The following is a 23,557-nucleotide window of genomic DNA, read 5'->3' as shown; positions in this document are numbered from 1 at the left end:
TGAAATTTTTTTCCATTTAGAAAGTACTTTTTTAATCCCTGTCTGGTAACTGGAACTATTTAGCTGCCTTTTACATTTCTCTAAACTGAGAGAGTGGGACTGAGCTTTAGTCTTTAAGAACATCAATACCTGTTGACTGAAAAAAATGCACAGCCTAAAGGTTGAGAATTAGGTTTTATTCTGCAGACATGCCGAGGACTTAAGCCCTGGAGACAGCCTCTCAGATAGTTCTGAGGCACTCTTCCTCAGGATATATTGGAAGAGGTAAGGGAGGAATCAGGATATATTGAGTGTTTGCAAAAAACAAAAACAAAAAACAAAACCTGGTAGTTAGAACATCAGAAGATTACTGTTAATTAGAGAAGGAACAGACATCTCAAATTAACGAATTTAGTGCTTTTCTATGTAAGGAAGGATAGAAGAGTCTGGCTTATTGAAGTCATTCCTTCAGTGTGCATCTTAACCATCTAGGGCCAGTATCCTGCTTTTCTCCATCCTGGGGGCGGAGGATGGGGGTGAGCTGTAGGGGCTGATGGCTTGATGGCCACAACATCCTTTGTTTATGGAATGGCAGGCGTTGTGTTGGTCTGCATTCCTTTTCTGAGTCCTGCTCTTCTGTCAAAGACCCACTCAAGGTCCAGTTGCTCCTGGGGAGTATTTCCAGCATCTGATACCGAGCCACGCCGTGCAGTGGCATTGTGCCTGGGAAAGAGAAGGCATGTCTGCCTGTGGTTCTCTTCCTCTTTGAAGGCTTCCAGAGTGTCTAGCATAGGGCCTTGTCCACACCTCTGTTAATGATCTCATCAGTCAACCACTTTTCAGTGTCTAAAGCTAGAGCCACAAGGTGCTCTGGGCCAAGGGTGTGAGTTGTCTGAATCCTCACCACAGCCCTGTAAGGAGTTACTCTTAGGATCCCCGTTTTACAGATGAGCACAGTGAGGTTCAGAGCAGTCAAGTGACTTGCCCAGAGTCACACAGCTATTTGAGAAGCGGGGCCAGGACTCGGGCCAGTCTGGCACCGAAGTGTCCCCTCTGCAGCTCCATCCGTGATACTCTTCCTTTTCTCAAGGCCAAGTAATGGCATGGCTGACAGTGACAGAATAGATTTTAGGTCTGACTCCGTGCTGTCTTGTAGTTTTCTCCCTAGTGAACCCCCGTTCATGCTTCAAGGGCTGCCGTGGATGTCTTGTGTGTTGGGGCTCTCCGAGCCTCCCAGGAAGAGCTGACCCCCACCTCTGGGGCTCATTGGTTGTAACAGGCTATAGCATCATGCTCCTAGGTAGTAGCTTGGCTGCCCCTCTGAGCCTGGGCGGTGAGTCCCCTGAGGGCAGGAGCCTTGCCTCACTCCTCTCTCAATCTCCATCACTATCTTCCTAACTGCCTGGCACAGTGTTGCTGGGGTTTCATGTATTGCGCCACAAAAGGTTATTGAATGTCTGCCTCGGGAAGGCCTGCTGAGGGTGCTGGGGTTGTGGCAGCAGATGTGACTTGTAGGGTCCTGTTCTCATGGAGCTGGCGAGGTAGCGAGGGACGGGGCTGCAGACAGTCAACAGACCATTTGAAGATGTGCTAATAGGAAAATATGCATGGTGATGTGAGCATGTAGGGAGGCCCAGGGATGAGAGAAAAGCATTGGGGGACTCCTTTAGAGGGGGAGCTCCCCTGGGGACCTGAGGTTTTAGCTGAGAGCTGAGTTCTAGAGGAGCAAGGCCAGGGAAGGGGGTGTGCAGAGTGTCCTGGCAGAGGAACAGGCCAGGGCAGAAGCCTTGAGCAGCTGTGAGGACACAGTAAGGCCAGAGCGGCTCTGGCGGGGGTGGGGAGTCTGGAGTAGAGGGGCTGCCAGGTTGGCAGGGCCGGAAGGGCCTGTGCACAGTGGGAAGCCACCAGGAACTTTGCCGGGGGACTCTGTGGTCCGATCTCTGTGTGAACAGGACCACGCTGGCCACTGTGCACAGGAGGGACAGGGAGAGGAAAGCTGGGAGGTTGGGCAGCCGCCCAGGCCAGGGAGGGCCCAGCTCAGGCTGGGGCTGAGGTGGGGAGGTGGAGAGACCGCAGGGATTAAGGGGAGGGAGGGCCTGCAGGGCTCTTCCTGAAATGGGTGGGGGTGAGGTTAAGTCTGGGAGGGCTGGTGACAGAGGGTCCTCCTGAGGAGACACCATTTCAGGGGAGACCTTAAGGGTGGGGGAGGAGGCAGCCGAGTAAAGACCCAGGCGAGTGCTGGAAAGACAGAGGCCCTGAGGCAGGAGGCTTTGTGGCGCAGAGGAAGTATGGGCGCAGAGTAAGCCAGGGGGGGTGGGGGAGTATGTTCCAGCAGCCCGCTCATGTCAAGCCAGGTAGGCCAGCAAGGAAGCCGTTGCTTACTAGTAGTGGAGGCCATTGGGAGTTTGGAGGCAGAAGAGAGAGAACAGTCATTTCTTTTTCAAAACAGGTCCCTCTGGTGACAATGTGGAGGGAGTCCAGAGTGGCAACTGGGAGTCCAGGGGGTTCACACTGTTAGAGTTCAGGGGCACAGGCTGCCCATCCCAGGAGAGTAGGGATGGTTTGGCCTTCAGGGAGAGAGGGGCATTTGAGTCAGTCCTTAAAGAATAATCCCTTGTCATCAGAGGAACAGCCCCATTTCTGGGTATATGCCTAGAAGTGCCAAAAGCGGAGGCTCAGATATTTGCGCAGCCCTGTGCATAGCGGCATATTCACCATAGCCAAAAGGTGGAAGCAGCCCATGGGCCCATCGGTGGATGATGGACAAACAAAATGTGATAGGTGCATAGATAATGGGGTATCGTTCAGCCTTTCAGGGAAACCCTGATAACGTGCTACAACATGGATGAATCTTGGATATTAATGTTGAGTGAAACAAGCCCATCACAGTCTGATTCCACTTACCTGAGGCATCTCGAGCAGCCAGATTCGTAGAGACAGAGGGGAGAGTGGCGGGTGCTGCGGGGGTGGGGGGAAGGAGGGTTGGGGTGTTAGTGTTTGGTGGGCAGAGAGTTTCCATTTGGGAAGAAGAAAAAAGTTCTGAAGATGGATGGTGGTGATGTGAATGTACTTAGTGCTGCGGACCTGTAGACTTTTAAAAAGCTTGTGTGTGTGTGTGTGTGTGTGTGTGTGTGTGTTTTCTAAGGCCCAACCTGCGGCATGTGGAGGTTCCCAGGCTAGGGGCCAAATCGGAGCTATAGCTTCTAGCCTACACCACAGCCACAGCCAGGCAGGATCTGAGCCGCGTCTGCGACCCACACCACAGCTCACAGCAGCGCTGGATCCTTAACCCACTGAGCAGTTAAAAACCCCTGCAGTAGTCAGGTGGAGTGGAGGTCAGGGCTTTCTCAGTAAAGCTGCTAAAACAGGCTCAGAGACAGCTCAGGTCTGGCGTTAAGGCCGCCCACCCCCACTTTCTTTCCTTCTCTCTCTCCTCTTGGGCCTCTCAGTCTAGGGTCTTGTGAAAAGATCTAGGATGTAACTATCTGCATTTCATGCCCTGGGCCCTGAGAAGTTGGGAAGCAGATTCTGCCTACCTTTGCCTCAGGGGTCTTCCCTGGGGGTCCACACTGGCTGGTTCTGATGTTGCCGGCCCCCCTCCGGCCGCTCTGAAGAATGCTTTGCCTTTTGACAGGATGCTCACGAGTTGTTCCACGTCATCACCTCGTCCCTGGAGGATGAGCGGGACCACCAGCCCCGGGTCACTCATTTGTTTGACGTGCACTCCCTGGAGGTAAACCCTAAACACTTTCGGTACATGTAAGGTGGCTTGTGTCTGTTTCACAGGTAGAGGGAACACAAGTGTAACTTTTGTACAACTTTAAACTCAAAAGTAAGGTTCCATTTAAAAAAAAAAAAGCCTCCTCTGGGGGAGGGTCTTAAATGTCCCACCTGGCAGTTGATGACTCCGGTTAGCAGTGTCATGGCTCTTTAAAATGATTTGTTGTTGCAATTTGTGTTGGCCTTGAGAAGGAAAAATGTATTTTTTACCCCTATTTAATACAGGGGAACAAGGAGCCAGAAACGAGTCTTATTTTCCTGGCCCATTATCAATGTTAGTTGATAAAAGTTAATTAGTAAAGGGGGAGGGGGGTCATTCCTGAGAGGAAAGGTGTTTCACTTTCATTTGGTGAAGGAGTTAGGTCCAGCAGCCAGCCAGAGAGCGTAATGAAGGCTACTTTCAGAGTTCCCATCGTGGCTCAGTGGTCATCGAATCTGACTAGGAACCATGAGGTTGTGGGTTCAATCCCTGGCCTTGCTCAATGGGTTAAGGATCCAGTGTTGCCGTGAGCTGTGGTGTAGGTCACAGATTCCGCTCAGATCCCGCGTTGCTGTGGCTGTGGTGTAGGCCGGCATCTACAGCTCCGATTAGACCCCTTGCCTGGGAACCTCCATATGCTGCAGGAGCAGCTCCAGAAAAGGCAAAAAGACAAAAAAAGAAAAGGCTACTTTCAGGAAGCTTGGTTTCAAGTTGATTTTGAACAGGGCAGTCAGCACAGAAACTTGAGAAGTGAGATAAAGGTGATGGAGTGAGGAAACTTGAAACAGAAACTTGAGGAGTGAGGTAAAGGTGATGAGGAGTGAGGTAAAGGTGATGGAGGGATTGCAGCATGGAGTTCAGTCTCTTTCTTTTTCTTCCCTGACAGCAACAGCCAGAAATTACTCCCAGACAGATAACCTGCCGCACCAGAGGTAGTAATTTTCCTTTGAACTGTAACACGTGAGATATATACTTTTCAGTTATGACAATAATTTGCATTATGTTTTTTTAAAAATGATGGGGTGGTTTTTTTTTTTTTTTCCTGGTGATATCCATTCCGACTTGAAGTGTGTGTCCTTGAAAGGAACTTGCGTCTTGGAAACAGCTTTGAATTGTTCCACCGTGAACATCGTGCACTGTTCCCCCACACCCCAGCCCTCTGAACGGACTTATTTCTACCTCACACAAGGGTTTTTCTCTTTACTTTCTTGATTGGTCCTGTGAGGAACTTAATAAACTACTGTTGTCATGTCTTCAGCATTTCCACTTTGGCCACCTGTTCCTGCAGATGATCCCAGGGTTTCCTAGAAGGAAATCATTATTTTCTTAAGACTTAAAAAAAAAAAAAAAGTGACGTATCAATTCCTTCTGCACAAGTAGCAATAAGAATGATTGTCTTTCGGGTCCATACTATGTGGCAGGCACTGTAATATCTGATTTAAGCCACCCAACAACTCTATGATGTTGCTGGGTGGGAGGAATGACAGGATCATAATTATCCCCATTTCCAGCAAACTGAGGCTTACAGAGATGAACTGGCTGTCTGGGTCATCTGGCTAATAAGAAGCAGAGCCAGGACCCAGCCCAGGCTGGCCTGATTTCATGCAGCTGTGTTTATTCCACGAACCCCCATCCTCTCCCCCCAACCCCAAGTTTTTCAGAACTTGCTTATTCTGATGATTCAGAAGTTTATCTCACTTAATGGACTGTTCACCTGTGTATCCTTCTTGTGACACGTCAAACATTTGAAGCAAATGTTTGTAAAGAGACGTTATCAAACACAAATTTCTGGAGTTCCCTGGTGGCTCAGCAGGTTAAGGATCTGGCATTGTCACTGCAGTGGGTCAAGTCGCTGCTGTGGGGAGGGTTTGATCCCTGGTCTTGAAACTGTCATGCTGCAGTCACGGCTCCCAAAAAACAAAACGAAAACAAGGCATACATTTCTATTTTAAATGTGGCTGTACCCATTATACAGAAACCACATTTAAGGGCATGTGTAAATCCTTGTGTGAAGGGAATGGGTTGTCTTTGTATTGGAAGTCATTTAAGAACGCTCTTTAAATTTCCTTTTCAGGAAGCTTGTTTTCCTAAAGAGGGATTTTCTACCACCTACTAAAAAGGAGGGTGAATTTTGAGGTTGGTGCGAAAGGGCTGGAGGTGGCCTATCCAAAGGTGTTCTGTGTTCCAGGGTCACCTCATCCCATGTTCAATCACTGGAAGTCTCAGCATCCTTTTCATGGAAGACTTACGAGTAACATGGTCTGCAAACACTGTGAGCACCAGGTAAATACACCACCAGCATTTAGCGGACGCACTGCCCCCCTTTGGACAGTGCTGGCATAGCAGTTGATCCTCAGATGGCATCCTCTGCACCAAGAGCAGCAGACCCACAGTGAATTGGCAGGGTTGTGGGTCCTAAGGTTGGGTCTATACCCATTGTGAACGTAATAGATTCGAGGGCTGGTTTTCTGTTTAGTTTTGTGTGCGTGTGTATGTGTATCTCTGCTTTGGGTTTTTTGGGGTTTTTTTTTGCTTTTGAGATTTTTGTTGTTGTTGTTTTTGTTTTGTCTTTTTGCCTTTTCTAGGGCCGCTCCCATGGCATATGGAGGTTCCCAGGCTAGGGGTCGAATCGGAGCTGTGGCCACCAGCCTACACCAGAGCCACAGCAACTCGGGATCCGAGCCGTGTCAGTGAACTACACCACAGCTCACGGCAACACCGGATCCTTAACCCACTGAGCAAGGGCAGGGATCGAACCCGCAACCTCATGGTTCCTAGTCAGATTCGTCAACCACTGCACCACGACGGGAACTCCTGCTTTTGAGATTTTAAAATGATTTTTTTTTTTGTCCTTTTGTCTTTTTAGGGTTGTACCTGCGGCACATGGAGGCTCCCAGGCTAGGGCTCGAATCAGAGCTGTAGCCTCCAGCCTATGCCAGAGCCACAGCAATGCCAGATCCAAGCCGTGTCTGCAACCTACACCACAGCTCATGGCAACACTGGATCCTTAACCCACTGAGCGAGGCCAGGGATCGAACCCACAACCTCATGGTTCCTAGTCAGATTCGTTTCCACTGAGCCACAACAGGAACTCCAAATAATTTTTTATTATATAAAATTTCTAACATGATGCACAAATAGGGAATTGTATAACTGTCACCTCAATTTTAGAATATTTTTTGTCAACACCCCCCCAATTAAAAAAAAAAAACCCTGTACCCATTAGCAGTCATTCTCTGTTTTTCCCCACATTGTCAGCCTTAGGCAACCACCAATCTACTTTGTATCTTCAAAGATTTGCCTATTCTGGACATTTCGTATAAATGGAATCATAAAATATATGGTGCTTAGAGATAGCTTCTTTTACTCAGCGTAATGTTTTCAGGGTTCCTCCATGGTGTAGCATGTATCAGTACTTCATTCCTGTTTATTACCAAATAATATTCCATTGTGTGGATAGACCACATTTTGTTTAGCCATTCATTAGTTGATGGGCATTTGGGTTGTTTCCACTTTGAGGCTATTATGTATAATGCTACTACAAATATTTATGTGTAAGTTTTTGTGTGAACATGTTTTCATTTCTCTTGAGCATATCCCTAGGAGTAGAATTGCTACTTCATATGGTAACTTTGTGTTTAACCTTTTGAGGAACTGCCAGACTATTTTCCATTTTCCATTCCCACCAGCAATGAATGAGGTTTCCATTTTTTCACATCCTCACTAAAACTTACTATCTGACTTTTTATTTACAGCCATCCTATTGTGTGTAAAGTAGTATTTCATTGTGGTTTTAGTTGCTATTCCTTGATGACTAACGATGTTGAATCTTTTTTAAGAATCATGATCCGTACATTATAATTCATATGTTGTAAATATCTTTTAATCCCTAAGTTGCCCATTCATCTCTCTTATTTTTTTCTTGCATTTTAAATTGTTTTGGTGCTATTTTAAGTGTAATTTTAAAAATATTTTCTAGCTGTTTGTTAGAAAATAGAAATACAGTTGTTTGTATGTTGACCTTGTATCTTGAGAGCATGCAAAATGTATTTGTTCTGGAAGTTTTGTTGTAGATTCCTTAGAATTCTCTATGTGTGCAAAAAAAAAATTTTTTTTTTTTTGTCTTTTAACTTTTTAGGGCCTCACCTGAAGCATATGGAGGTTCCCAGGCTAGGGGTTGAATTGGAGCTACAGCTGCCGGCCTATGCCACAGCCACAGCAACGCCAGATCCAAGCTGAGTCTGTGACCTACACCACAGCTCACAGGAACCCTGGATCCTTTTTAGCTATACTTTTTTACATGTGATCACATCATGCAGTTTTAACTTATCATGGTCTATTTAGAGTTAATCTCATGTTCCTTTTTGTAAAATATAGGAAACTTACAAAAGTATTGTTCTGTTACTCCATCCTTTGTGCTATCTTTATCTTATATATTACATCTACATATACCATAAACCCCACAATACGGTGATAAATTTTGCTTTAAACAGTTACATGTATTTAAAAGACATTAAAAGAAAAAAACTTCGTATTTACCATTTTCAGTATTCCTTAGTGCTTTCTGTAGTTCCAAGTCCATTGGATGTGTTTCCCTCCAGTCTGAAAGTATTTCTTTAATATTGTTTGCGGATCTGTTAACAAATTCACTTAGATTACATTTACATGAAAATGTTTTTGTTTTACTTTTTTTTTTTTTTTTAAGAATAGTTTGGCTGCACATAGAATTTTGAGTTGACAGCGTTGCTGTTGTTTCGATTCGGTTTATTTTAAATCCATCCTTTAAAGACATTGGTCTGTTGTCTTCTGGCCTCCATTGTTTCTAACACAGAGTCAGCATTGTTTCTTTCTTCTGTAAAATGTGTCATTATTTTCTCTGGCTACTTATAAGATTTTCTCTTTATTTTTGGGTTGCAGCAGTTTGTACATGTTGTGCATAGTTGTGGTTTTCTTTAAATTTGCTTGGAGTTTGCTGAATTTCTTAAGGCTGTACATGTATGTTTTTCACCAACTTTGTACATTTCGAGGACATTATTTTTCCAAAAAAAAGTAAAAGAGAGAAAGGTTCGCCCCATTTTCCTCTTGTTATTCCATTTTTTATTATCCCACAGGTCACTGAGACTTGGTACTTTTTTCTTCAATCTTATTCCTCCATTTCCTTGAATTTAGATAATTTCTATTGAAATTTTTGTTGTCTTCAAATGTACTGACTCTCTTTTCCATCTTTAATCTCTGTTTGCTTGCCCAGTGAATTTTTCATTTTAGTTATCGTACCTTTTAGTTGTGTGTCATTTCCATTTGGTTCTTTATACCTCTTTCTTTATGTCCTTGAGCATATGTCTAGTACCTCTTTGGGGTCCTGGTGCTGGTGTCACCATCCAGACCTCAGATCCTTTTCCCTACACTGTGGGTCACACTCTTCTTTCTTTATATTGTATGTCTAGTATTTTTTTTTTGTCCTTTTGCCTTTTCTAGGGCCGCTTCCCGTGGCATATGGAGGTTCCCAGGCTAGAGGCTGAATCAGAGCTACAGCTGCCAGCCTACCCCACAGCCACAGGAACTCCAAGCCGTGTCTAAGACCTACAACACAGCTCATGGCAACGCCAGATTCTTAACCCACTGAGCAGGGCCAGGGATCAAAACCACGTTCTCACGGACACTAGGGTTTGTTACCACTGAGCCACAATGGGAACTCCTATTACTATATATATATATATATTTTTTTTTTTTTTTGTCTTTTTGCTATTTCTTGGGCCGCTCCCATGGCACATGGAGGTTCCCAGGCTAGGAGTCGAATTGGAGCTGTAGCCACCGGCCTACGCCAGAGCCACAGCAACGCAGGATCCGAGCCGCGTCTGCAACCTACACCATAGCTCCTGGCAACGCTGGATCGTTAACCCACTGAGCAAGGGCAGGGACCAAACCCGCAACCTCATGGTTCCTAGTCGGATTCGTTAACCACTGCGCCACGACGGGAACTCCTACAATATTTTTAATATAGTATTCCATGCTATGTGGATGTAGTATAGTTTATTTAATAATTCCCTAGAAGTTTCACCCATTCACATTTGGCTGTTATAAATAATGCTGTGATAACTATATCCTTAGAGTTATGTGATCCATGGTTATTTCCTTAGGATGAAATCCCCAAATTGCTGCGTCAGGTATATTATTGTACAGTTTTTCCAAGCTATCCTTATAGGTATCGCGTGTTTACAAGGCAATTTTTAATAGAATTTACTTCTAGGTAAGTACATTATGTTTTACTGTGTTAATGTGGACCATCTAAATACTAAACTGTTTTTATAGGCATGTATCTTCCCGTATAAAAGATATAAAAGCTTTGTATTGAACCTAAGTCTTTTCTGGATTTTCTGCCATATGTGTTTCAGAGCCCTGTTCGATTTGATACCTTTGATAGCCTTTCACTAAGTATTCCAGCTGCCACATGGGTATGTACTGATCTGTGATCTATTTGGGGTCTGTTTCGGAGACATTTTTGAATCTGCAAGGGCTTGAAGGACTTTGTGTAGCTCAGGTACTACACGTTACTCAGACTCGTGGTGGGTTGCACCCATCTGTTTTAATCAGTGGTACCATGGCCTAGTTTGCGGGGAGAAGAAGGTGGGCGGTTTCTCTCTTGCTGCAGAAATTTTGGCTGTTTTGAACACACACACACCAAATCTCAAATTCAAAGATATATAAAAGAGTGTGGACGCCCATAATTCTCTGCAGCGTTATGTCCTTATACCCTTGAATAGCAGTAGTCTGTAGTAGCAAGTCTAGAGTGCTTTGAGCTCCATGTTTGTTCAGGAAACACCCACTGGTGTCTATGACGCTCTGTAGCCTACCTAGGCAGAGAAAGCTTGGGAGGCTCATTGTCAATGGTGTCAGAACAGCTGTCCTTGCATTGTAACCATGAATGTTCTCCCTATGCTGTAGGGTCATCCACTGACCCTGGACCACTGCCTTCACCACTTCATCTCGTCGGAATCAGTGCGAGATGTCGTATGTGACAACTGTACGAAGGTATGGCTTCAACCCCAAGTGCCATCTCCAGACCTGGCCCACGTGTCCTGAAATAGCGCCTCTCACACCCTGACCCCGAGCGCTCCTGACCATATCCAGAGGCTCCCTGCAGCCACAGCCATTTCCACCTAACTGGGTTAGGAAATTGGCAGCCCACAGACCCAATCTTTTTCCCAGATGGGTTTTGTTTTATCCACAAAAATATTTAAAGGACAGATCTGAATTCGGTGCTTGGAGGTAGGACATGCCCGCTCCAGTTTGCCACAGTCCCCTCCATGCCCACCTGTCTCACACCTGCCTTAGCTGAACTACCTTCCCACTTCTCTGAGCAATTGAATTTCAGCCTCAGAATTAAGAGGAACTGTGGGAGACAGAGTGTTTGAAGACATGGCACAAAATAGATGACATGCCAGTGTCGGTCTCAGAGTGGCCTCCTCATTCCTCTTGCCTTTGCATCACTGTTAGTTAATGACCAAAACAGTGAAAACAGCTCACAAATAGTTGGGCGGTCACGTTGTTCAGCAGGTAGAAGTCAGGTGCCACGTGAATGCAGGTGTAACACCAGCCTGATGAGCAGCTCTCCCTAGGGGTCCTATTTCAAGGATGTCTCCGGAGAGATGTCTCCTTTATTTCAGATTGAAGCAAAAGGGACGCTGAATGGGGAGAAGGTGGAACATCAGAGGACCACGTTTGTCAAACAGCTGAAACTAGGGAAGGTGAGCCCACGCTGCACACCCATCAGCTTGGCTCCTGAGGGCTTCCCCAGGCCTGTTCCTGATGTGCAGTCTCCCCATCTTTCCCGCCCACAGCTCCCCCAGTGCCTGTGCATCCACCTCCAGCGGCTGAGCTGGTCTAGCCACGGCACGCCCCTGAAGCGGCACGAGCATGTGCAGTTCAGTGAGTTCCTGATGATGGATATCTACAAATATCACCTCCTTGGACACAAGCCGGGGCCCCGGGGCCCGAGCCCTGCAGGAAGGCAGGGCCCGCATTGGAAGTGCAGGACGGGCCGGCAGCCCCTAAGTCAGGTGTGTGCCCCAAGGGCCAGGCTTGTCCTGTGGCTGCTTAAATTCTTGAGAACAGGAGGGTTGGGTGTGGGTGAAGGACGTTTTCGTAAAAGAGGTTTAGATGATGTAGTCATGAGATGCCTGGTTCTTAAAAACTATGACAGGTGAGAAAATATAGGCAGGAAAGCAAAAGATTGCTTTCTGGTCTTCCAGCAAAACCATAATTGGCTCTTCTTATTCCCGTGAATTTCTTCTCTTTTTTCCCACCGAGTACAGTTACCACATTTCTACAGGATGTGTAGGGGAAGCGGTGTCCTGGCTGAAGCTCCCTGAATTATTTGGTTGATAGTTCTTTACTGAATTGCTTAGTTATCTGATCCCATTACCATCCTGACCTGAGGTTTATCACTGAATCAGGACCCTGGGAAGCTGAGTAGCTATTACCACCGTCAGTCTCAAGGAAGGGAAAGTCGAGGCTCCCAGAGGTGAGGTGATTGGTCCAGGGGCAAACAGCAGGCTGGGGAACTGGCCCTGAAGTGGTGTGTCGGGGCAGTTTTGTAAGGGCTTCGGATGTACTATGTTCAGTTCTTTATGAGTGAAGAAAACCCACTGACTTTCAAGGCTCCAAACCTCATCTTGCCACCTGTGTGCTGCTCCCAGTCAAGCCCGGCCTGTCTTCCCTGCACCTCGGATTTTTCCCCACTTAGCACCCCTACCTATTTTTATTCTTTCTTACATCCAGTTGCATGGCCTGGCGGGACATCATTCACAGGGAGATTGAGTTTTGTCTTTTTTCAGCATAGTAGATGAGCATCAGGAGCAGCTGGGGTGGGAAGAGCGCATGTTTTAAATCAAGGACCTGGCTTCCTCCTCTTCCAGGCGAAGGGTGCAGGTCTGCTGATGTTCAGAGCATGGTGGTTAAAGAGGCAAACAGTGAACTGCTGGGTACTTAAAGGCCCTGAATATGACACTTAAAAGGAAAAGAGATGTAAATACCTCCCCCCAATTACCTTTTGCACCCTAAACATCTGCTCCGTGCAGCTGGTCCTCAGAAGCTGACAACTAAAGAAGAAAATGTTTGCATCAGTGGTTTTCCACAGGGAGTTCTGCGCCCCCGGGCACACTGGGTAACCGCTGCTGACGTTTTTGGTTGTCACACCTGGGAGAGGAGCTGCTGCTGGCATCTAGTGGGTAGAGCCCAGGAAGGCTGCTCAGCCTCCAACCCTCACAAAGAATTCTCCAGCACCGAACGTCAGTGGCATCAAGGTTGCGAAATACTGGTTTAGGTCAGAATGCCAGTAAATTGTCTACCGCTTGACTCTGACATGTGTCTTCAGCGAACAGCGCTGGGAACCTCACAGATTGCGGCAGCTGTCAAAGCAAGTAGGAGACCAGGAGCTGGATATATTTTTCCTATCTGGGATTAAAGCAGGCAGAGATGAAAAGAAAGTATTATGAATCAACATAGTACAAAGTAAAATACCTATTTTTCCTTTGTAGCATTATAGGGGAGTTACATTTCAAACTAATCAAAACCGTGTTTTGTTTACTGCTACTGTGTTATTTTAATTGCCTTATGCCTTTTCTCTTGCAGTTCGGAGCCAGCCGGGGGGCCCCAAAACACAGATGCTCATGAATGGCGCCTGTTCCCCACCGTTCCTGCCCACCCTGCCAGCCCCGGTGCCCTTCCCACTCCCAGCTGTTCCTGACCACAGGTGAGCTCCTCTTTAGACGAACGTGCCTCATTGGCAGTCACTTTAAGAATTGTAAAGTCCATACAATTTAAATATTATGTGTGTGTATGTTTATTATGTTGGAAAGTATAAAGAAGAAAATTTTAAATTTCTTAGGGGGTTCCCTCATGGCCCAGCAGGTTGAGGATCTGGTGTTGTCACTGCTATGGCTGGGGTCACTGCTGTAGTGCAGGTTCAATCCCTGGCCCGGGAACTTCCACATGCTGTGGGTGTGGCCAAAAAAGATAAAAAATAAATAAATAGGAGTTCCCGTCGTGGCGCAGTGGTTAACGAATCCGACTAGGAACCATGAGGTTGCGGGTTCGGTCCCTGCCCTTGCTCAGTGGGTTAACGATCCGGCGTTGCTGTGAGCTGTGGTGTAGGTTGCAGACGCGGCTCGGATCCCGCGTTGCTGTGGCTCTGGCGTAGGCCGGTGGCTACAGCTCCGATTCAACCCCTAGCCTGGGAACCTCCATATGCCGCGGGAGCAGCCCAAGAAATAGCAACAACAACAACAAAAGACAAAAGACAAAAAAAAAAAAAATAAAAAATAAAAATAAATAAATAAATAAAGCTTCTTGGGGTACCAGCTAGAGATCACCAGTTAAATCTTTAAGGTCTTCCACTCTGCAGGTGTGTGTGTGTATACTACATAATTTACGCATACTCCCAGAATGGACAGCTTACCATACCAGTAAATTCGGGACTGTATTTTAATGGCTGCATAGCGTTCTGCTGTATGGATGTACCATTGTACCATCCCCTCTTGTTGAATACGTAGAATTCTTTTACTCTTCGCTTCTGCCTATAAACCATCCCTGTTGCATCTGCTCCTACCATTCAGCTCCTCCGCGTACCTCTTCCAGCTGATGGCTGTTGTTGTTCACCATGGAGACATGCATTCTGGACACTTTGTGACTTACCGACGGTCCCCTCCTTCAGCCAAGAACCCTCTCTCCACCAGCAACCAGTGGCTGTGGATTTCTGATGACACTGTCCGCAAGGCCAGCCTGCAGGAGGTCCTGTCCTCCAGTGCCTACCTGCTGTTTTACGAGCGCGTCCTTTCCAAGATGCAGCACCAGAATCGGGAGTACAAGTCTGAAGAATGACTCTGCCCTGGCCCCAAAGCAAGAGCTGATGGCACTGTCCAAACTCTGTGTGTGTGTATGTGTGTGTGTGTGTGTGTGTGTGTGCGCGCGCGCGCACAAGCAGCCCCACTAGAGTCCTACAGCCTTCTGGTGTGTTCTAAGCGCAGCGGTGCCGGGGTAGGAAAGCAGGCATTATGTCTAGAGCGTCTTGTGACTCACCTGATACAGGTAATTAAAAGAAACCAGACTCCGAAAGCCACTTTTTCTATATTCTGATACGTTAGGTGTTCTCAGAGGGGAGTTAACTTTGTGTGATCCTCTGAGCTTTCAGCATAGATCTTTTATTTTTAATAAGCAGGCCCATTAAAAAATGGTTGAATTAGTGAAGTTATTAAAGGCAACAGTTTCAAAGAAAAAGTGCCTTTCACTTTCAATTGCTTTTGTTAGCAGGTCCCTTCTGGAAAATACACCTCATCTGAGCGTCATATAAACAATTTTTGAAAAGCTCTGTTCCTTCCGAAGTTACCGAGTGGATAGCAAAAGAACAGTTGAAAGCTGCCTAAAGCATACCGCCTTCTCCTTTTGTATGTCTTTTTCTAACCTTTCGATTCTTTATATGTAGTAAAAGCTCATTTGCCAAATCTGCCCCTTGGGGAAATTATTTCTCTACTTTGTCAGTTACAAGTGAACCACTTTCTTGTCGCTGTTATCTTTTGTATACTGGACTCCGAGATGTGATTCTCGTGTATTATATAACTGTGTGAACAGCTGGAACTCAGCAGCCTCTATGCCCCACCTAGGACTCCTCTGCTCTGTACAAAACCCCTTCTCACACAGAGATCCTTAGTGGATGTTATTCTCACCTATTTATTTATCGCCTGTGCAGAGCTCTGAAGGTTTATAGGTGGAGCCAGAGGCTGGGTAGAAAAGACAATCCAAGCCTCCATTTGAGAGCTGGATTCAGAAGGAACGACATCGACCTTGGGGCTGCTGTCTCCCTGTACCTCCGTTTCCTCATCTGTGAAGTTAGATTCGATGACCATCAAAGTCCAGCCCTTCCCACAAAACAGAAGAAGTTAAAAAACCCATTTTAAACATACAGCTACAGCTCATCTCTAGTACTGTCATTCTGTTCTAGGTCCACATTCTAAATGTATTCATTTCCAGCAGCCGCATACAAAAGATTCTGTTGAGCATTCACCTCCCTCTTCAGGTAAGTCTCATGAATGCAACCTGGGGCCGAAGGAATTAAGATAACACAGCAGTATCAACGTTTTAGATAGATTTTTTTATTTAAGCAATTTTTAAAAAGATACCAAATTCAGACTGACTCTTCAGAGATAACATTTCGGAATCAGACCCATCCAAAAGGTCACCTAAGGTGAGGCTAAGAACTGTGCTTCCCCTGGTGGGGGGCGAGCTGGCTGACACCTCCAGACCGTGCCTTGGTGTCAGCTAGAAGCGCCAGCGGCCCAGGTGATCACCACTCTGACAGGCGGGCGTGCACCCCAGGGACTCAAAACTCTCACTGCCCAGAAAACAGACTGTGAAGGTCCCCCAGGCCACAAACACTGGGGAGAAAGGAGCCGCGGGAAGCTTCTGATCTGCTCGCTGCAGACATCCCTTCCTGACTCTGTTACAGACCCCTGGCTTTGACGCTGAAAGGAGCGTCCTCAGCACACCTGAGTCTGGGAGAACAAATGCTCAGTCGTGTGGCCTTTGACTTCGCAGAGCTGTAGCTTTGAGCACTGCTGTTCTGCCACTGCTTACTCTTTAAAATCTGCCATTAAAGAGAGATGCTGACATCAACAGGGCTCATCCTTTGAACGCTTAGTTGTAAGCAGATCTTTGGTCAGAGTCAGGGAGTGAGCCACGGTTGTAAATGTGAATGATACCTGTGCAAAGTCTCTGAACCTGACTTAAAGCTGACTTGGTCATTTTGTAAATTATCAGGCATTAAGTAGCAGCCAAATAATCTTATTTCCAGTTTTAACTTATTTACAGAGTTACTTTTCTTTGCAAAAATCTAAGTTAAACTAGTCCTTTATGCCGACAAACTGCTGATTTATGTATTTGCTAAGGTACCTTTTGTACCTGCTGTGTATTATAGCAATAAAATAATCATTTTGTTAGGAAAAAAAAATCAGTCAACTGGTATTCTTTCATAACTCACCGATCTGATACACACATCATCTTTCTGAATTCTGCATTGTCGTGAAATAAGCCCCACATTCAGGTCACACCTTTTCCACGTTCCCTGTTGGGAATGGAAATGCCAGCTCCCTCTTGGGGTAGAGCAGGAAGGAGCAAGTAGCAGCACCAACTGTTAAAAACGTTTTTACTTTGTAGTAGGTAAGATTTTCCGAAATGTCAGATTAACCCGGGGAGCCAGAATCTTTTTTCGGACCGGGAGACTGTGATACCAGTGAGTGTTGGTCGGGTGGTTCATCATAAGTAAGCTCCCGTGAGCCAGCTGCAGCCGGACCACCCCCAGCCTCCGGGAGGGCTGCTTGCCCCGGGAGTCCTTATGCCGGAAGAAGAAGTCTCTGCAGGCCCCAAAGGAGACGGAGGCGATGGGGCTCCCGGGAGCCAGCTCTCTCTCGTCATCCCTGTGCTCACCAATGTGGTCATGGCCGTCCTTGTACCTGCAGTGAGAAAACAAGCAAAGCTCATGCACCAGCCCTCTCCGGAAACACGTCCACACCACAGAGCCCTCGTTTGCGTACAGGGACCCGGTCTAGGCCGAGTTTCAGCAATGGCCTGGTGGCTGTACCTGCTCTACAGGTGAGGCAAGCCTGGAGCCTTTCGCTGTGTCATCTAGCCCTAGTTGTTCACCTGCTCTGCACGGCCAGCACACCAACAGAAGCCAAACACACACTGGACTTCTGGTTCTCTATCAAGTAAGATGGTTTCTCCCCATGCTGAGAATAAATCCGCATTGCTCACAGAGTCTGGCCCTGCCCACTCCTGAGCTCACCCCTCAACACTGCCTTCTGCACCACAGCGGGATTTCCACTCCGCAGATACCCCACGTTCCCTCTGCCCGCCCTCCAGCTGCCTGCCTGTGGCTCCCACACCGTGTTTAGTTATCAGCTCAGACGCCACCCCCTCAGTGAGCCCTCCTCTCCCCGGAGTTCTCGACCAGATGACTCTGCCCTTGGGGGCACCAGGCCATGTCAGGAGACATTCTGGTGGCTACCAGAGGGAGCGGGTGCTACTGGCATCTGCTGAGTGGAGGCCAGGGAGGCTCCCCATCATCCTACTGTGCCCAGGGCAGTCCCAAGAAGAGAGTTATCTGGTCCAAAACACTGAGTGCCGCTGCCGAGAAACCCAGACACCCTCCTCCCTGCCATGCTTAGTTCAGCCTGATTAATTTTCAACAAGACATTTATCAACCTCTGAAGCCATCCTGCTCACCTGTTCATCAGGTCACAGCTCCCCCGACCCCGCCAAGGTGAGAGCTCCCTAATAACTAATTGCTCGTGTTGGGCCACTACTACGCCCCTAACTGAACTCAAGAGTTATTTGTCGTACAGAAGAGTAAAATGTGATGGAATCCTAATGTCTTCCTTTGGGAAGAGACAGAAGATTTATAAAATTCAGGCCATTGCCCTAAAAAATAAAAAGTTAAAAACAGGGAGTTCCCGTCGTGGCGCAGTGGTTAATGAATCCGACTAGGAACCATGAGGTTGCGGGTTCGATCCCTGCCCTTGCTCAGTGGGTTAACGATCCGGCGTTGCCGTGAGCTGTGGTGTAGGTTGCAGACGCGGCTTGGATCCAGCGTTGCTGTGGCTCTGGCGTAGGCTGGTGGCCACAGCTCCGATTCGATCCCTAGCCTGGGAACCTCCATATGCCGCGGGAGCGGCCCAAAGAAATAGCAAAAAGACAAAAAAAAAAAAAAAAAAAGTTAAAAACAGGGTGTCACCTGTTGACCAGCACAAAGTTGAAGGTCTGTCCAGTCACCAGAGAAACGCGATCCCGGACGTGCTCCAGAACAGGGACCCAGGGCTTCGGAGACAGAGTAAGGCCTGAAAAGGTGTAGGTCAGCCCAGCGTCACCGTACGTCGCCTGCTTTCTTGGAACGTTGTGCCACTTGCCAAACACCTGGACCCTGGCCAGCGCACCTGTGCAGGCGAAACAGAGCAGCTCCTCTGAAACCCAAGCAGTCAAGCACCCCCCACGCTCACTCTCTGATATTCAGTTAAGAACGTAAAACATGCATAATACCATCTAATAACATCTAATTTTTGAGGCCCCCCACCTCAAAAATCACTGTGGCTTTACACAACGTTCATGTGAGGACAGTGATTCCCGTCCAACACTTAGCGAAACACAGCCTTAGTTCAATTTAAAAACACATACACACCACAACCTCATCGTTCAGGACCAGAATAAAGAGGCTGAAGGTGGAGCAAGATGAAGTTAGGTTACATGCCACACAGTGATTTTGCCACCTGGGGGGACAACAGGCATGGGACTCCATGGAAGGTGGAGGCTGGGTCTCCCGTGGGCGTTTCCATTGTCTCCCCGAGCTCTGCCCCCTCCAAGCAGTTCTCAGGGTGTGGTTCCCCCCCCACAACACCAGCAGCATCAGCAGCACCTGGAAACTCAGACCCAAAGCTGTGGGGGCGAGGCCAAAATGGAGTTTCCCACTAGGGACAAAGTCTCCAGGTGATGCTGAGAACCTCGTGAGGTGGAACTACCTGGTAGGCTGCCATCTCTGCTCTCAGGGGACAGGTGATCTCTGTGATTAAGTTTGAATCCCAAACGTGCACCAAGGTGCTTGGTCCAGAGGCACCCAGGGTATGTGTGGAGTCAATGAATGAACTCATCAGTAATTATTGGCTCCTGGGTTCAGATTTCTCTAAACACAGAGCACGAGTGAAACCGTGTACAAGCCCTAAGTCCTTGTGTTTTGATGGAAAAGGTTTTTTCCTTTAGCTTCCCAGGCCTCTCCTCAGTCTCAAAAAGCTGACTCAAGAGTTAATGATTAGAAACTACTGTTATAGCTAAAAACTAGTTAATACAGTCTCCATGATGTGATGTCCTGCCTTGGCCCATGAACTTAATTTACGAACATTTACTTTCTTTCTTTCTTTCTTTTTTTGTTGTTGTTGTTTTTCTGCCTTTTCTAGGACTGCTTCCGTGGCATATGGAGGTTCCCAGGCTAGGGGTCTAATCGGAGCTGTAGCCACTGGCCTACACCAGAGCCACAGCAACGCAGGATCTGAGCTGCGTCTGCCACCTACACCACAGCTCAAGGCAACGCTGGATCCTTAACCCACTGAGCAAGGCCAGGGATCGAACCCAAATCCTCATGGTTCCTAGTCAGATTCGTTAACCATTGAGCCACGATGGGAACTCCAACATTTACTTTCTAGTTAGTTATACTGCACCTAGTGTTTTCTTTTATAATTGAAATGCTCCCTAACACCTCTGCCCTGTAAGCAATCTTCTTTCCAGAGAGAAGGTCAAGGAACAAAAACCCCAAAGACAACCAGAAACATCACTGGACCAACTGACATGTGACGTGATGACTCTGCAATGATCTATGGAGGGAGAATAATGCAGACACCTTAATCAATAACCCTGTCTTCCGAGCTAAACCTATAAGACTTGCTAGCCCCTCTCAAGGCAGGACACAGTTTTGAGGCGTTAACCTGCCGTGGCCGCCTCTGCCTGGCAAAGCAATACAGCTGTTCTTTCTGCTTCACCCAAAATTCTGTCTCTGAGACTTAATTGGTACCAGTGTACAGAGGCCACTTTTCGGACTACTCTAGTTTTATCAAACAAGCCTTCCAACACACACCCTGATCATCCTCTGCTTACCTGTAAAATACTCCACTTCTTTCTCCAACTCTTGGAAAATCGCATCTGCTTCAGCTTTGGCAAACAGGACCGTGTAATCGCAGTCCAGACCCTCGGCTCGAATGCGCCGCCAGCTGAGGCCTGCCGAGTCCACTCCATTCCCTGGGCCTTCTCTCCTGGGCTTTTTCCTGCTGTTTTCCTCCTCTTCTCCCAACCCTGCTGGGCCGCCTCCAGTCTGCTCTTGTTCCCTCTTTCCCCAAAGGCCCCCGACAGCCCCCTTCACCAGGAATCTGTCCATCCTGTCTCCACAAAGCAGAGACCCAGGAGCCAGTGGCCGGAGCCCCAGGCTCGGTCCCAAATGCCCAAACCTGCTATGCAAAGTGGTCCCACAGAGGCCTCCTTCTTGTTTTTAAGTTTCCATTTCCAAGTTTAACACCATGTCCTGGAAAGTGAGTAAGAGGATGATAAAGCTGGAGGGATCCCTGGGGTGATCTGGTGGCAGGCCACCTACACCTGGGTAGTTACCAGCATCAGCTGCTTAGCTTGCAAAAGTCGCTGTGCCTGCCCTCCATCTGCAAAGGTCCCAATTGTTAAGAAATCCCCCACCCCTCTACCTCCCAAGCTGGTACCCATGGGCAAATTTGCGAACTACCATCCAAACCCTTACTTTACACATGGGGAAACTGACACCAGGAGCGGGGTAGGGGTTTGCCCAAAGTCACCCAGAAAAGCCTGTCTCTCTCTCCCTTCCGCCCTGCAAAGGAGGGGTGTGGGGGTGGGGAGGTGGATCACTGACCGGTCCTCCCGCCAGTATTGAAAAAGGTTAAGTACTGGGATCCTTAAATGAACATGATTCAGAACCTAAATGTAATAACGGTTAAAGGTGGTCATACCCCCGCATCCTGGATTCTGATGGAAAATAAGAATTTTAACACGTGCGTGGAGTGGGAGTGGCGAGGGTTCTCTTTAAAATTTCAAAACCCTGGAAGCTCCGAACCCCGCAGACACTCTAGAAAGGGTTGGCAGGAAAGAAAAAACACTCACCCGGACCACAGAACTGCTTCCGGGGTAGATTTTAGCGGCGAACTGCGGGAAATGCAGGCAAATTTGCAAAACAAATCGGTGGGCGGCCTCTGGGCGCCCTCTGTTGGCTCTCCGGGCACGTTGCAAGCACCTCCTTGTTTGAGGATGACGTTATTTGTTCCGCCGCTCAGCAGGTTCACAGGTGGCTTGGGAGCTGTTGTTCTGAGTGGAGTCATCTCTCCCTGAGGATTAATTTGCTGTCCTGCCAGAGAGTTGGGCCACCGACTACTGTGGCAGGTGGGAGCGTGAATTCTGCAATCAGACCCTGTAACTTCCGTTTCTGTCTCCTCCAGTGTTAGTGGCAGGGCTCCTAGAAGTCACTTAACTTCTCTGGGCTTGAATTGTCACCTCTGTACAGTGGGAACCACAAAACGTATGCCACGAGAGCACTACGCAGATTAAATGAGAGGATGTGTGAGGAGGGCTTCTATGCTCCAAACAAATATCAGTTTTTTGGTTTTTTGGCTTTTTAGGTCCACACCTGTGGCATATGGAGGTTCCCAGGCTTGGGGTCTAATCATAGCTACAGCTGCTGGCTTAGGGCGCAGCCATAGCCAGATCCTAGACACATCTGCGACCTACAACACCATAGCTCAGGGCAATGCGGGATCCTTAACCCACTGAGTGGGGCCAGGGATGGAACCTGCAAACTTACGGTTCCTAGTCGGATTCGTTTCCGCTGTGCCAGGACGGGAACTCCCCAAAAGTCAGCTTTTATCATCAACAGTTTTGTTTACTCTCTCCTCCAATGGAATGGAAAGAGGCTGGGGCTTTGTTTTGAATCTTCTTAGTATACTACTCTGCAAATTTTGATGAACATACACAGTTGTCTGACCACCACCACAATCAAGGTCCAGAACAATTCCATCATCCCATAAAATTCCCCCAAGCCTCCTAGTTATCAACTCTTCCCCTTGCCCAGCCCCTGGCAACCACTGATGTATTTTGGGTCCCTAGAGTTTTGATTTTCCAGAATTTCTTGTAAATGAAATGATACAATATACAACCTTCTGTGTCACACATCTTTCACTTAGCCAAATGCTTTTAAGATGTATGCATGTTGTTTGCATCCATTGTTTATTCCTTTTTATTGCTGAGTAGCTGCCAGGGTACTTATGACCTACAGTTTGTTCACCCACTTGCCACTTAAGGGACGTTTGGGTTGTTTCCGGTTTGGGGAAAATACAAATAATCCACTCATGTATGAACTCTTGTGTGAATATAGTTTTTTTTTTTTTTTTTTTTTTTGTCTTTTGCCTTTTCAGGGCCGCACCCATGGCATATGGTGTTTCCCAGGCTAGGGGTCTAATCGGAGCTGCAGCTGCCAGCCTACACCACAGCCACACCAGATCCGAGTCGCCGTCTGCGACCTACACCACAGCTCATGGCAACGCCAGATCCTTAACCCACTGATGGAGACCAGGGATTGAACCTGCAACCTCATGGTTCCTAGTCAGAATCAATTCCATGCGCCACGATGGGAACTCCTGAATATAGATTTTAATTTAACTTGGGTAAATACACAGGAGTGGGATCGCAGGGGCACACTGTAAGTGTATGTGTCATTTTATACAGCACTGTGAAATTTTTCAAAGTGGCTTTTATTTTATCATTTGAAAAATAATTGAAAATTAAGAGCCTCTCTTCTTCTTACACATCAAGCCCCTTGTTCTAGGCTCTGAAACACAACAGTAGCAAGGATAAAGTCCCTGCCCTCACACAGGTTACATTTTGGAGATGGAGACAGAAATAAACAAGGAAAGAATAAATAATTTTAGAAAGAACAGAAGCTACAAATAGAGTGACCTGCTAGAAAATGGGGCAGGAGAAGGCCCTTTGAAAGTGGGGTCTTGAGCTGAGACCTGAAATTTTCCAGATAGAGAGGCAGTTTGTGCAAGGTGTAAAGACCACACAAGGGGTGCCTGTGAATATGCTGAGAGCCAGCTTCATCGTGTCACCGGGACGGGGGTGGGGTGTCAGCAGCCTTACCAGCAGGGTAAGAAGCAGGGATTTCATTCCAGGCATGTTTGGAAACTATACAGTTTTAACCTGGGGATTATTAAAGGGTAG

The 23,557-nt window shown here is 47.3% G+C and overlaps 2 protein-coding genes across 4 annotated transcripts in view; one reads left to right on the top strand and one right to left on the bottom strand.

The window, feature by feature from the left end:
• Window positions 1–16,739, top strand: part of USP30 (ubiquitin specific peptidase 30) — a 53,718-nt gene extending 36,979 nt beyond the window's left edge. Inside the window, 10 exon segments of the mRNA XM_001929284.6 lie at window positions 3,614–3,712; window positions 4,626–4,671; window positions 5,928–6,022; window positions 10,132–10,191; window positions 10,682–10,768; window positions 11,404–11,484; window positions 11,578–11,734; window positions 11,737–11,796; window positions 13,370–13,490; window positions 14,353–16,739. Of these exon segments, the coding sequence (XP_001929319.2) occupies window positions 3,614–3,712; window positions 4,626–4,671; window positions 5,928–6,022; window positions 10,132–10,191; window positions 10,682–10,768; window positions 11,404–11,484; window positions 11,578–11,734; window positions 11,737–11,796; window positions 13,370–13,490; window positions 14,353–14,617 (1,071 nt within the window). The 3' untranslated portion in view covers window positions 14,618–16,739.
• On the bottom strand, window positions 14,969–21,532 carry ALKBH2 (alkB homolog 2, alpha-ketoglutarate dependent dioxygenase). Of its 3 annotated transcripts, none has more exons than XM_005670740.3 (4): window positions 21,449–21,532; window positions 20,426–20,846; window positions 18,522–18,720; window positions 14,969–17,241 (listed from the first exon to the last, which is right to left on the bottom strand). In XM_005670740.3, exons 2-4 carry the CDS (start codon window positions 20,700–20,702, stop codon window positions 16,935–16,937), a joined length of 783 nt encoding a protein of 260 aa, XP_005670797.2. In that variant the 5' UTR covers window positions 20,703–20,846; window positions 21,449–21,532; the 3' UTR covers window positions 14,969–16,934. The 3 variants fall into 3 exon arrangements, with proteins under 3 accessions (XP_005670797.2, XP_003132974.4, XP_013838437.2); XM_003132926.6 differs by having other exon boundaries at window positions 21,298–21,454; XM_013982983.2 differs by having other exon boundaries at window positions 20,426–21,455.

The sequence above is a fragment of the Sus scrofa genome, chromosome 14 (assembly GCF_000003025.6).
Source record: "Sus scrofa isolate TJ Tabasco breed Duroc chromosome 14, Sscrofa11.1, whole genome shotgun sequence".
Classification (NCBI taxonomy): Eukaryota; Metazoa; Chordata; class Mammalia; order Artiodactyla; family Suidae; genus Sus; species Sus scrofa.
This window is presented reverse-complemented; position numbering and strand designations above follow the sequence as displayed.